At 38.3% G+C, this 13,382-nt stretch overlaps 1 protein-coding gene across 2 annotated transcripts in view; it reads right to left on the reverse strand.

The window, feature by feature from the left end:
• Nucleotides 1–13,382, reverse strand: part of LOC136874269 (transmembrane protein 209) — a 107,923-nt gene that overhangs the window by 59,195 nt on the left and 35,346 nt on the right. For both annotated transcript variants that reach the window (XM_067147893.2, XM_067147894.2), the window contains exon 6: nucleotides 4,452–4,565. In XM_067147893.2, the coding sequence (XP_067003994.2) occupies nucleotides 4,452–4,565 (114 nt within the window). The remainder of the gene's footprint in view (nucleotides 1–4,451; nucleotides 4,566–13,382) is intronic.

Raw genomic sequence — 13,382 nt, forward strand, 5'->3', positions numbered from 1 at the left:
GGGTGTGTCCCATGGGGAAATTCCAAAAAGTACAATTTTTTTGTATTTAGCCCCCCCTTCGCCGAAATACTGAAATTTCGTGTTACACCCTTGCAGATGAGCTAGGAACTTGAAATTCGGTAATCAAATAGCTGTTGGGCTGCAACCCAAGGAAAAATTCCAAAAAGTTGAAATTTTTCATATTTAGCCCCCCTTCCGCCCAATCAAAATATCGGAGTGAAATTTCGTGTTAGGCCCTTCCAGATGAGCTAGGAACTTGAAATGTAGCAATCTGATAGCTATTAGGGTGTGTCCCAAGGGAAAATTCCAAAAAGTTCAAATTTTTTGTATTTAGCCCCCCTTCGCCGAATCACTCAAATTTCGGTGTTACACCCTTGCAGATTAGATAGGAATTTGAAATTCGGCAATCAAATAGCTATTAGGCTGCAACCCAAGGAAAAGTTCCAAAAAGTTGAAATTTTTCACATTTAGCACCCCTTCCGCCCAATCAAAATATCGGAGTGAAATTTCGTGTTGGGCCCTTCCAGATGAGCTAGGAACTTGAAATGTGGCAATCTGATGGCTATTAGCGTGTGTCCCAAGGGATAATTATAAAAAGTTCAAATTTTTTGTATTTAGCCCCCCCCACCGAATCACTCAAATTTCGGTGTTACACCCTTGCAGATTAGCTAGGAACTTGAAATTCGGCAATCTGACAGTTATTAGGCTGCAAACCAAGGAAAAATTCCGAAAAGTTGAAATTTTTCATATTTAGCCCCCTTCCGCCCAATCAAAATATCGGACTGAAATTTCGTGTTAGACCCTTCCATATGAGCTAGGAACTTGAAATTCGGCTGCCTGATAGCTATTTGGCTGTAACCCAATTAAGAATTCCAAAAAGTTCAAAATTTTCATATTTAGCCTCCACCGAATCGAAATATCGGACTCAAATTTCGGGTAAGACCCTTCAGTTCCGGATGAGCTAGAAACTTGGAATTCGGTAATCTGATTGCTATTAAGCTTCAACCTTGGGAAAAATTCTAAAAAGTTGAAATGTTTCATATTTAGCCGCTTTTCCGTCCAATCAAATTATCGGACTGAAATTTCGCGTTAGACCCTTCCAGATGAGGTACGAACTTGAAATTTGGCAATCTGATATAAATTAGGCTGCAACCCAAGGGAAAATTCCAAAAAGTTCAAATTTTTCATATTTATCCCCCCACCGAATCAAAATATGGGACTCAAATTTCGGTTTAGATCCTTCCGTTCCAGATGCGCTAGAATATTGGAATTCGGCAATCTGATAGCTATTAGGCTGAAACCCAAGGAAAATGCCAAAAAGTTAAAATTTTTCATATTTAATCCCCCGCCCAATCAATATATCGAGCTCAATTTTTTTGTTAGAGCCTTCCAGATGATCTACGATCTTGAGATTCGGCGATGTGGTGGCTATTAGGTTGCAACCCAAGGAAAAATTCAAATTTAGTTCAAATTTTTCATATTTAGCCCTCTCCCCGCCCAATCAAATTATCAGACTCAAATTTGGCGTTAGGCCCATCCAGATGATCCAGGAATTGAAATTAATCAATATGATAGAAATTGGGCTGTAAGCCAAGATAAAATTCCAAAACATTCCATTTTCTCATATTTATCCCTCCACCACCCAATCAAAATCCTCTGCACCCCTCCCCCCAAACAAAATGGCGGACGCCATGATGCAGTGCCCTACAAAATCAATATTTGGCAATGCTCTAGATCCAAGCCTGTAACCGACGAATAAATCGCAACAAGTTCAAATTTTGAATAATTAACCCACTGAAAAATCGAAATATGAAGCCAAATTTAATGACGATGCAGACTTTCGTTTAGAGCTATTTTGTGGCTGAACGGTAATTGCTATCAATGAACTGATTGCACTTTCGCTTCCTAAAATTAAGATGTCTACAATTTTGGACGTATGACTTTTTGTCGTATCTCGACCCCTTCTACCTTAGACTGACCTTCATTTCCCCGGTTTTTATCAATTTTGTTAAATTTCCATACATTTTTTACTGATTAACACACTCATAAGACAGATAGACACTAAATTCAGCACGCTCCCTGACACGACCATTGGCCATATGTAGACCGACTTTGATTATTCTACTGCTATGAATGTATGGGAAACTGAAGGAATAACTTACCTAGAAACGCTACCTTAATTTCAGCATAATGTATGTACCGTAATCAATTTATAGTGAAGACCATGGAGATACGGCAAAACCTCAAACAACCAAAATTGTAGGTCGTTATATTGTCGTCCAGCGTGCCAAGCTTCAAGAGTGTAGGTGTCTGCTAAGTTGGCAAAATCTCTTTTCAACTTGTTTAAAGCGGTCGAAATTTGACATGGATCGATATGTTCACCTCCTTCCTTGGTATAAATACGCAAGATACTAGAAAAGGCCTAAGACAGTAATGTAGAAGACTAAAGGGGTCGTCTGATGGCGCAATCCATACTTTGATACGACGTACCGTTTTTCCGCAATAAATTTCCTAACCAAAGTCTCCACTATTTAGCGTGCACATTGCCTGGCTCTATATTATATATATATAACTGTTTGGCTCACTGGCTGGCATAAATGTTTACCCACTTCGGCATGAGCTAGAAACTTAAAATTTGACAATACGATAGCAAATAGGCTGTATTGTGGAAAAGTTCCATATGTTGTTTTTGTGTTATTTTTACTTCCCTTGCCTTAAACTAAATTTTGGACGATATGTTGCAGTGCGCCAAAGAATTAAAATTTGTCGCAGTTACATCTTTGGCCTGCAACCGACGGAGAAATTCTAAGGAGTTGAATTGTTTAACGTTTTCATCTCCAGAAGTTATCGAAATCTGGAAGCTATTTTCATTATGGTGCTAAGTAACGTTTCGATAATTTTGGTGGCTAAACTGTAAGTCGTACCGCCAAATGGACAAGACGTTCGGATCCCATCATGAAGGGTTCTACAACTTCGGTCCCGGGAATTTTAGTCGTATCATGATCCCTTATGCCTTGGATAGAACTCCATTTTTCAGATTAACGTCAATATTTTACAGTTTTCGTAATTAATTTACTGTTTTACACACTTATAAGACCGATAGAATCATGAAATTTGGCAGGCTCATTGGAACGTTTGTGGGCCACAAGTGACCAAATGCATGATTCTAGCACCCTGTAAACATGGAAAAACGAAAGTAATACGTAAACCCTGTCCTCCTAATCCAAGGTTCTAAACCAATCTACGGTCAACTCGAACAGATACGACAAAACATCAAATAACGGAAATATAGAGCGTTTCAACCACAATAAACCTTCCAAGTTTCAAGATTATAGCTCCCCGTTACGTTAGGAAAATAATTTCTTATCTTGTGAGAATCGTACGTAATTTTCACCACGTCGGAACGTTTAACGCTACCTCGTCTATAAATCGTGAATATACGATACGAGAAAATATTACAGGACCAAATATGTACGCGAATATATGCGCCGTCTGGTGGCGAATTCGTTCTTCGTAACGAAGTACCTTTTCGTCACAGTAGTTTTCCATGTGAGCACTTGAAATATAGAGGAATTGGGGGTTTGGGGGCGCAGCCCCAACGAGCGAAAGCGAGTCTGATCTATACAAGTACAAGGCTGGAGGAAAGAGGAAATCCTGGCTATACTTGTATTCTCCATGAAGAAATGTAACAGATTTTTAAAATTTCACTTAGTTTCCAGAAGCATGACAAATAGAACAACATCCAGCAAACCAACAGTTGTGTTAAATACGGCTGGACCCACACCTGTTACAACTAAATTAGCTCAAGATTAAAGCTATGTACATTTTAAAGATAGATTTTCATTGCATTTGTTGACTGTATTTTACCTCAAGTTTTTTATGTATCACTGTTTTTTTGTATATGTCTTTCATCTGTGTGTTATTTTAGCTGATGACTATCTCTAGGCTAGGTCAAAACATGTCCCATGTAGCTTTTTAGGCAGACCATTTATCAAATGGCAAACGAGTACTGAACAGGTGGACTTTATACAATTAAATTTGTTTAGAATTTTATCTTAGAGGGCTCTTACCCGAGTTGGAAATCACGTTCCTTCCGCAAGGGATGACAAAGAACATTTTCAGGGCGAGGAAATATGTGATCGTACTAAGCGGTAATAGAGAAAATTCATGACGTGTTAAGTGAGGTGTTTTTATATAGATTAAATACAACGAGAATCGGCACTTCGAATTTACGATGTGCTAAGTGGGAAAATGTGTTAATGAGGAACGCACTAACAAGGATTCACTGTTATCCAAAACTTGATCTCTTATGTACCATTGCATTATTTCACAATTCCAACATCCAGAAGTTGTGTTGTATCCAACAAAACAATCTAACCATCAAGAGTAGTATTTGATGTTTTTGCCAAAAATTGGTTTAAGGAACAACAAATGAGGAATAAGAATCATACCTGGGGTTGGACAAGCTAGCTGATAGGTATAGCCTCGGGATGGTACTGTAAGATCGGCTTCAGTTGTGCTGGGTGAACTCCTCCATGTTGAAATCGTAGTGGTAGTTGGTTGTTCTGTTACAAATCACAAGGTAACTTTATTACAACCACCACAAATGGGACAAGATAAAACAGAATTTCACCTTTACTAGTCTTCTGTACAGTCACTAAAAAGAAGTATTGTATTACCGTATTTACTCGCATATTAGATATCTTTTCCCCCCACTTTTACAGAAAAAAAAAAAAAAAAAAAAAAAGTAAAGGGCGGTCCAATATGCAACAACCTCAAATTTTGTGCAGTGAACACATGACTTCTAGGCTATAAACTATAAATTGTACATGCAAACATTCTACACTGCTCTTTAACAAACTTATGAATGTACACGAGTTATACTGGCTATTTTTTGTTGCAAGGCATTATTTCTAAATGAAAAAAGTCAATAAATGATGAAAACAACTTTTAGGCCTACATATAAGGTAAATATAATCCGTTTTAGTTACTTATATCGCATCATTTGTTTCATCTCATTAATTCCTCTGATGAGGTCGACGTCAGGAAGGGCATACGGTCGTAAAAACTCGCATAGGTTATAAACTTCATGGTTCTGATCCGTATTGAATTGCAAGTACAATGTAATTATTAAATTAATGTAGTAATGGTCCACCTTTCAATACTATAATATGTAATATTCTAAATTACATTAATTACATTGTAAAAACTCGCTACAAAGATTTGTCTCACTCCATACTCGATCCCCTAGAGAAAAGGGATAAGGGTATCGTATTATCATATTATGCAATACTGATACTGTACCGGAGGTACACCAACTCCGTACATTCAAACTGAGTGCCTTTTAGAAGGCCATCTGTTATATCAACAGCAAAACTCATTTCTGAAGAAGTTTCAAAATTTATCTCCTGGTAACTCTACTGTCGAGTTACGTGCTCCCTCTGGTGAGAGGATGGACAGTTAGTTTTCAAGAGAAATTTGGTATTCATATGTTTCCAAAAACTGAATTGTTTATAGATTATTTTTTGGTGTTCTAAGGTTACTAGCACTTCTATCTCTTCCAGTCTGCTTAAAATTTTAGCCAATCAAAATTTTAAAATATTTATTTAATTATCCCATGGGATTTGGGGGTGTACAATATAATTATTAAATTAATGTAGTAATGGTCCACCTTTTAATACTTTAATATGTAATATTCTAAATTACATTAATTAATTAGGGATTAGTTTCGGCCGGGGCTGGCCATCTTCAGCCTTAATGTAAAACATCTAATAACTAAACAAATGTACATGCACACAATTGACATAAAACAAATGAAACAAAATATATACAAATTGACATTAAAAACTGGGATGAAATTATGATTAAACTTGAAAATAAACTAGGTTCTAACTTCTTGAGTATGCTCATCACTGAGAATATTTCAAGTATTAATTTATATACACAGAACATCTAATCATTAATAATTCAACAGTAAATGGGAACTGGTAAAAGTTGATCCTGTGGTTCATCACCAAATCTATTTGAGTGATGTTAGTCATATGCAAGTCATTGGACACCACTGTAAATAACCACTAGCTGAAGGAGAACTGTTAGATGTTGTTTCATCATCAATCAAGGTAATAAAATGAGATGCTCTCGTGGTGCTTGTTAAATCATGCTGAAATGTTGTTGGACATTGTCAGGACGGCACATGAAGATGTGGTTAACACAGATACATTGTGTCTGGTATAAAATTTGCAATTCATTGCGGTGCCCATGAAGTTAACCTCTCAATACAGCTTGAAGTGTTTGGCCTATTGTTGTGTGTGCTTCAGACGTAGGCCACACACCTCAAGCTATTGCTATTGTTGTGTGTGCTTCAGACGTAGGCTTCGGGAACTTTCGGGCCATGTTGTCTTTTTAATCGCTCCCATCCATCAAGAAGTAGAGTGTGTTTGTAGAGAAGGCAGGGGGCTAGCCTGGTGCTTCTCTGGAAGACTCACCAACTCAAGGTAATGGCAGACATCTTGTAATCCTTTAACAGCCTCAGAAAGCTAGTTTGAGGGGAAGGTTTCTAATTCTTTTGTTATGTAAAATTCAATCTTAAATGCCATTTTTCAAACAAGTCTAAAGACCTTAGTCTAACTTAGGGAATAAAGTGTGAACCCTCTTGTATTCCCCTTCAACTTGGTATTGAGGCGACTATGATTTTGTAAACTTAAACATTTATCTCTTTCTTTTGTAATTTAAATTTTCTATCCATCTAGTCACCTCCGTAGCATAGGCTTAGCCTCTGTAACTTTGGGCCATAAGCCCACATAGAGTTTTAGGTATTTTCAATTGAATTTCAAAGGAGTGTAAGTGTTCGCCTCCTAATATTTTGATTTCCAGCCAATAACTTTAACCTGTTCTTTTTCACTAAGGCCAGGTAGAATGGGCACTTATTGCCTCTGTTAACTATTCTTATTTGATTTTCTATTGAAATGTAACTTCGACTGCTGAACGGATAAGACAGTAACTACTGTTTGTTTCTGGTAAAAGATTGCATACCTGCCAACTTTCAAAAAGAGAAATCAGGAAGATCCCTAAGCGCAAAATTTTTAACAACACGCGCATGCGTAACAGTCTTGATACATAATGAAAATAGACGGGAGGGGTGTATAAACAATACCAATACAAGTCAAATACAGTACAACTTCGAAGCATCATTCCTGGAAATGTCGTTTTCCCATATTCATTGTTGAATTTATTCGGTCCCAAAAACGTTCCATATAAAGCAATGTTAAATTTTCCCCGCATGTATAATTTCTCGAACTATCGTTTTATCGCATCGATCATCGAAAAATTATTTGCCCTCGGTCACAATTTTCCCGCACTGATCGATCGTACGTAAGAAAAATATATGCAAAAGTTTTTTGAATTTAGAGGGACTGCTCAATACTCTTAGCATATAACAGCGGGAACCTGTTGCGTGAAAATGTACAAGTGATTCAGAGTTGCTAGGCTTGAACAAGGATCTTGTAGGCTGGAGTGCTGTGCGCAGGTTATTCACGCGCAACCTCACTATGAGCCTCCTGGTGCCAACGCTTCTCCTCAGCCCACTAACCGACCCCTAGAAGTATTCTTATTTACAAGAATTAAGACGCAGACAGCGTAAAACTCAAATTTGCCACCATTTTCTGTGTTGGTATAGGCTCCGTGTGTACAGCATTGTGCTGCTGCGGGTGGATACTACGACAACTACTTAGAGGCATCTTCATCAACTGCTCACCATAAGCTGGAATATGTGTGACGTTTACATGTATTTATTCAATGGTTTTACAGTGCTGTCTTCAGATGATTATATTTTAATGTCACAATGTTTCGACAGAATGATGTGCTTGTAGTAGTACAGAGCTTTCATTCACGATCTCACGAAATGGATTTGAAAAGAGAGTGGATCTTAGCAGTAAATCACAGGAAGTGATTCAGGATTTGTACATTTATTTAATACACAACAACTCTTTACACAAAGTAAAGTTTAACAATTACAAACAAATTATTACAGCAACGTTAAATTTCAAAGTAAGCTACAATAGACCATCTTTTTTAAAGCACACACATCATACTGTAACAAATACCTACATTGTATTCTATTAACATAGTCTTGCCGGGCTGAGTGGCTCAGACGGTTAAGGCGCTGGCCTTCTGACCCCAACTTGGCAGGTTCGATCCTGGCTCAGTCCGGTGGTATTTGAAGGTGCTCAAATACGTCAGCCTCGTGTCGGTAGATTTACTGGCACGTAAAAGAACTCCTGCGGGACTAAATTCCGGCACCTCGGCGTCTCCGAAAACCGTAAAAGAGTAGTTAGTGGGACGTAAAACAAATAACATTATTATTAACATAGTCTTAATAATAATAATAATAATAATAATAATAATAATAATAATAATAATAATAATAATAATAATAATAATACTGTAGAAGGTGGATGTCAACACCAACATCTACAAGACCATGCAGAAGACGGTGGTCATTGACACGACTGGAATTGTACGGAAATTTATGGGTTCAAATTCTACATAAAACTGTAGTGTAAATTAAGGTTTATTTTTTCTTGATTTCCTAAAATCTGTACAAATGCTTGAATATCATTTTTGCAAAATAAATAAGAAGAAGGAGAAGAATAACATACTGTACTGTAGTACAGACCACAATGTGAAATTTTATAGTATTCTGTTACAACCTCACGAAATGGATTTAAAAAGACAGTAGACAAATATAGACTAATTACAGAAATTGGCCTCCATTACACAATATCAACAGCTCAGAGAAATACTGCATTTTACATAGGTACCTAAAGTTCTGTCCTCGTCCCGAGGTGGTGCAACTCTTTTCAAGCAACTTCTAATGAACATGAGCTTCATGTACCCTCATGTCAATCTTAAATTTCTGTCTCTGTATCGGGAATCAAGCCCAGGCCCCTGAAGAAGGAAACTAGTAGCACTAACCGTTATATTATAGAGGTGGTCGCGATCATATTATAAATACAGACACAATAATTGATTGGCAACATTAAGATATTCTGATATTTTCAAGTGGTCAACATCACACCTGTGCCTTTTTTATCGAAAAAAATTCTTCTAAGCTCTTCTCCTTGCTGTATTACTCTTTCTCCGCTTTTGAGATGCGAGGTCCAGACCATTCAGAGGGTTCGTCAGTACGCGAGGTGACAACATGTTCTGAGTAAACTGTATAAATAACAGCAGAAATATGCTTACATTTCATGGAAATATTTTTATTCTTTTTCTTCGCAACATTAACCTATGCTAACATGATATCATATTAGAGATAGGCCACATATATTTTTCTGAAGACAGCATTGCTGAATGCGTACATGAAAATTAATCTCGTTAACACCACAAATAATACATAAATTACTATGTTGCCTCTATTGTGAAATTGTAGTGTCTCTAGTGAACCAATGTTTTTCTCTTACATTTGCAGTTATTCACTCTGTTGCTATTTCCTGCAAACAGTTTTTCTTGTAAATTTAATACATGACCACTTTCTGGAAGTTTGGAATAATTTGGCCGATTGTTGTTGCATAAAACACTCTGAAATCCCAATGTTATTATTTAGTCGGCCATGGCAACACACTGTGAAACGATACGAGATATGTGCGTGGTGATCGCATTAACTTACAATGTTCGCCACTTGCAGCACACGGAGCCTATAGAAAGTCAAACAAATCCGATTTGACCGCAGAAAGCAAAACCAAGCGCTGATATTCAAAATCCGTACAATAACGTTGTTCATCCGCACAACCGTAAAACATACTCAAAATTCGTACATTTTACGGAAAAACCGGAATACTTGGCAGGTATGAGATTGTGTCTTGGAGAGGCTTGAATCTTGTAAATTTTGGAGAGTAGTAACCTAATTACGTGTGTGGAGCAATGACATTTTTCTGAAGCTTTGTAAATTTTGGAGCCCAGTCTCCTAACTTGTAATTGATTGGAGCAGTAGTGCTCTTGATAACAGTGTAATGCTTGAGCTGCCTAACTCAGGTCTATTGTACCTGATTTCAAACTATGATTGTTTCTAGAGCTGTAGAGCTCCCCTTAGGTCTTTTCAACTATAATGTGTTATTGTTTAACAAAGTTTAAAATAAATAAAAAATAAAAAACCAAGGAAAGAAATAAAAATTTGAATTTTAGAGTTTTAAATTGTACTTCGGTCTTTTCTCTGTCCACCCATTCATGCCCCCATCTTCTTACACGTCTGCGTTCCATGAAATCCTCGGAACAGATGCAAAATAACTCAATGGCCAGTCATTTGTCTCTGTCAGTTGAGCAGTAGGGTCTCTGTCAGTTGAACAGTAGGCCTACCACACAGTAAACTTGATCACTGCTTTAATTTTAACTGTCTTGCACCGCTAACTTCCCTACTAACGGCATGCTGTCATCTTCACTGTCATCTCGTCAGCCATGCACTGCAATCGAGACTGAGAGCATCGAGGTCCTGTCTTTTTGAACCTCTTAAAAATAGTTTTGTTCCCGACTATCGAGTCCAAACTGTTGAAGCTATTCCCAGATGGTTTCTGGAGATGGTCTCCGATATTCCCAGCTGGTGTATGTGTAGCAGAAGCCACACCTTAACAAAGCCGTGTTATTGAAAGCATGCCAAACCACTACCATATGTAGTACATAGTGACTGGAAGTATTATTTTGATAACTGCGGCTGTTGAAAGCCAGGCCCTTATTTTTAAGTACAGTAAAACCTTGTTAATTCAATGTCATTGGGAAACAAAAATCGGACTTCGAATTATGTGATTTCGAATTAACCACCGCTAACATGAAATTCAGAAATGCCTATCCTGCCGCATCACAAAATATAAATATTCTAAGATCCTTTATAGCATGCTATCACCTTGATTCACAGTTGAACTTTCATATGCTGTGGGGAAAAAAAAAAAAAAAGTCCTAAATATATCTAACAAGGTGCATTTATCGAAATAATGCTCTTGGATAACACCACCCACTGTCAAACGTAACCTCACACCCGGCAATAATAAAACATGAATCGAAGACAAAGAGCACGGTATTCTACTGTATATGCATGACATATTTTAAGCACTTGCACTGGGGATCCAACAAGACTATCCAAATTGGAAACACATGACACTAACAAAACAAACTTTAAAAAAGCAGACATATATTTAACATAAATACAAAGAATAATAAATAACTTTGTACAGTACCTGAATAGTTCGCAAATGTTTAATGGTCCAGTAGGGCTTTTTTTGGGTCACACATTAGGCTTATTGCCTTTTAAAGAAAGAATGTATGAGATGTTGCTTGATCATTTTTTTATAAACACTAGCTACGAACTGATCCATCTGGGCCATAGTCTTAATTGTAGTGTCGTCAGCATCACTTGCACTTATCACAGAATCCAACATGGCTAGAGTGGCAAGTACATCACTTTTTTACGGAATAGTTGCCATGTGCACCGTATCTTTGTCGGGTTCAACATCAGCTGTAGCCGTCATCTCCCTCTGGCACCACGTGACCACAGCTGATCATCATGGCGGGATCCCACTCTTCTGAAGTGTCTCCGCATGGTCTATGGCAATGTATTCGGAGAAAGTCATACCGACATCGGACTTTTGCCGTAACTCTTTCCATTCATCTTCATTATCGCCTTCTTCTTCTACTTCATTTAACGAACCAAAACCACACTTGACGAAGAAGTAGCAACCCAGGCAACTGTCACACTCCGCATTGCATTAATCACGTTCCACTTGCGTATTCCTCCTGCCGCAATATTTCTAGCAACTTTACGGAGAAAGTAATGCACTAGTCGCTTTCTGTAGGCACGTTTCACAGATGGAATTATACCTTGATCTAAGGGCTGCAAGTAGCTTGTAGTGTTGGCCGCCAGAAAAAGAAGACGCATATGTTTTAAAATTAAATTATATTTGTGTGCAGCACACTGAACCAACAACAGAAGTATTTTTCTGTCCTGGCATGCCATTTTGTGCTCAAGGCATACCAGCCACTCGTCAAAAATTTTCCCCATCATCCAGGAATTTTTAGACTACTTGTATTTGCACAGGAAGTGCCTGATGCCCTTAAAACATCGTGGCTTCTCGAACTTGCCTATAACAAGGGGAAAAAGTCTCTTGGTTCCGTCTGCATTGCAACACAGAAGGACTGTGACCCTATCCTTGTAAGATTTCCTGCCATGGCACTTCTCTCCCTTAAAACCATAAATCCATTTGGGCTCAGCATTAAAAAACAGTGCAGCATTTATTTATTTCGTGTCAGAGCGTTGAGAAACTTAAAAATATAAATAAGGTATTATATACAAATAAAACAGAATACATTTTATGTCACAAAACATGTTTCACACAATGTCTGCCCAGAAATGGGCAACAGAAATTCCCTCTTCAGTGGCTTGAATCAAGTCTTGAAGTGTACAACGAACAGGGCAGGACTGACAGTCATACAGGTGTTGGGTAGTTTGTTGCTCCCCACAATCGCAGAAGTCTGACTGATCTTTCAGATAACCCCATTTTTTAAGGTTATCCTTGGATTTACCTACTCCACTCCTCAAACGATTAAGTGCCTTCCAGGTTGTCCATTCCAAATGATGACCAGGGGTGGAGATTCAGAAGGCACCATCCAATCAGAAAGATGCTCCATTTTTGCTCGCCACATATCACAACGTGCTGTTCTTGCTGGTTTATCCAGAGCCTTGGAGACATTGATGAAACTTTTCCTGGACTTCAGTCTTCTGGGTGGAGGTCGATGTCCAAATAACGGGTGGTTGCTTGTGAGATCCACCTTCGACCTCTCTTGCCTTGCAAACACTTCTCGCCGAATGTCTGGAGGAGAAATACCAGTCAAGCAGTAGAGTTTGTCAGTGGGAGTAGGTTTCAGACACCCAGTTACTATTCTACATGTTTCATTAAGGGCTGCATCCACCCGCTTCGTATGGGCTGACCTAAACCATACAGGACACGCATACTCAGCTGCAGAAAAACTCGGAGCAAGAGCTGAGGTTCTTAACAAAGTTGGATGGGCTCCCCATTTGCTTGAGCCAAGTTTACAGAGGATGTTATTTCGGGCTGAGACTTTCTGTCCAGAATTAACAGTGTTTCTTGTATGTTAAGGTCCGGTCTAAAGTGACACCCAGGTACCTAGGTGTAAAACAATGCTCCAGTTGCTTACCCTCCCACGTCACGCACAGCTGTCTAGTAGCTTCTCGATTTCGAAGATGAAATGCACACACCTGGGTCTTAGTCGGGTTTTGCAGTAGCCAGTTCTTCTGATAGTACACTGAAAGAAGATATTGTTCGGTGCATATGAATTGATTACGTAAGCCATGCTTTCTCGCCAACTGTCTGCATTGC

This window comes from Anabrus simplex, chromosome 5, assembly GCF_040414725.1.
Source record: "Anabrus simplex isolate iqAnaSimp1 chromosome 5, ASM4041472v1, whole genome shotgun sequence".
In the NCBI taxonomy this organism is placed as follows: Eukaryota; Metazoa; Arthropoda; class Insecta; order Orthoptera; family Tettigoniidae; genus Anabrus; species Anabrus simplex.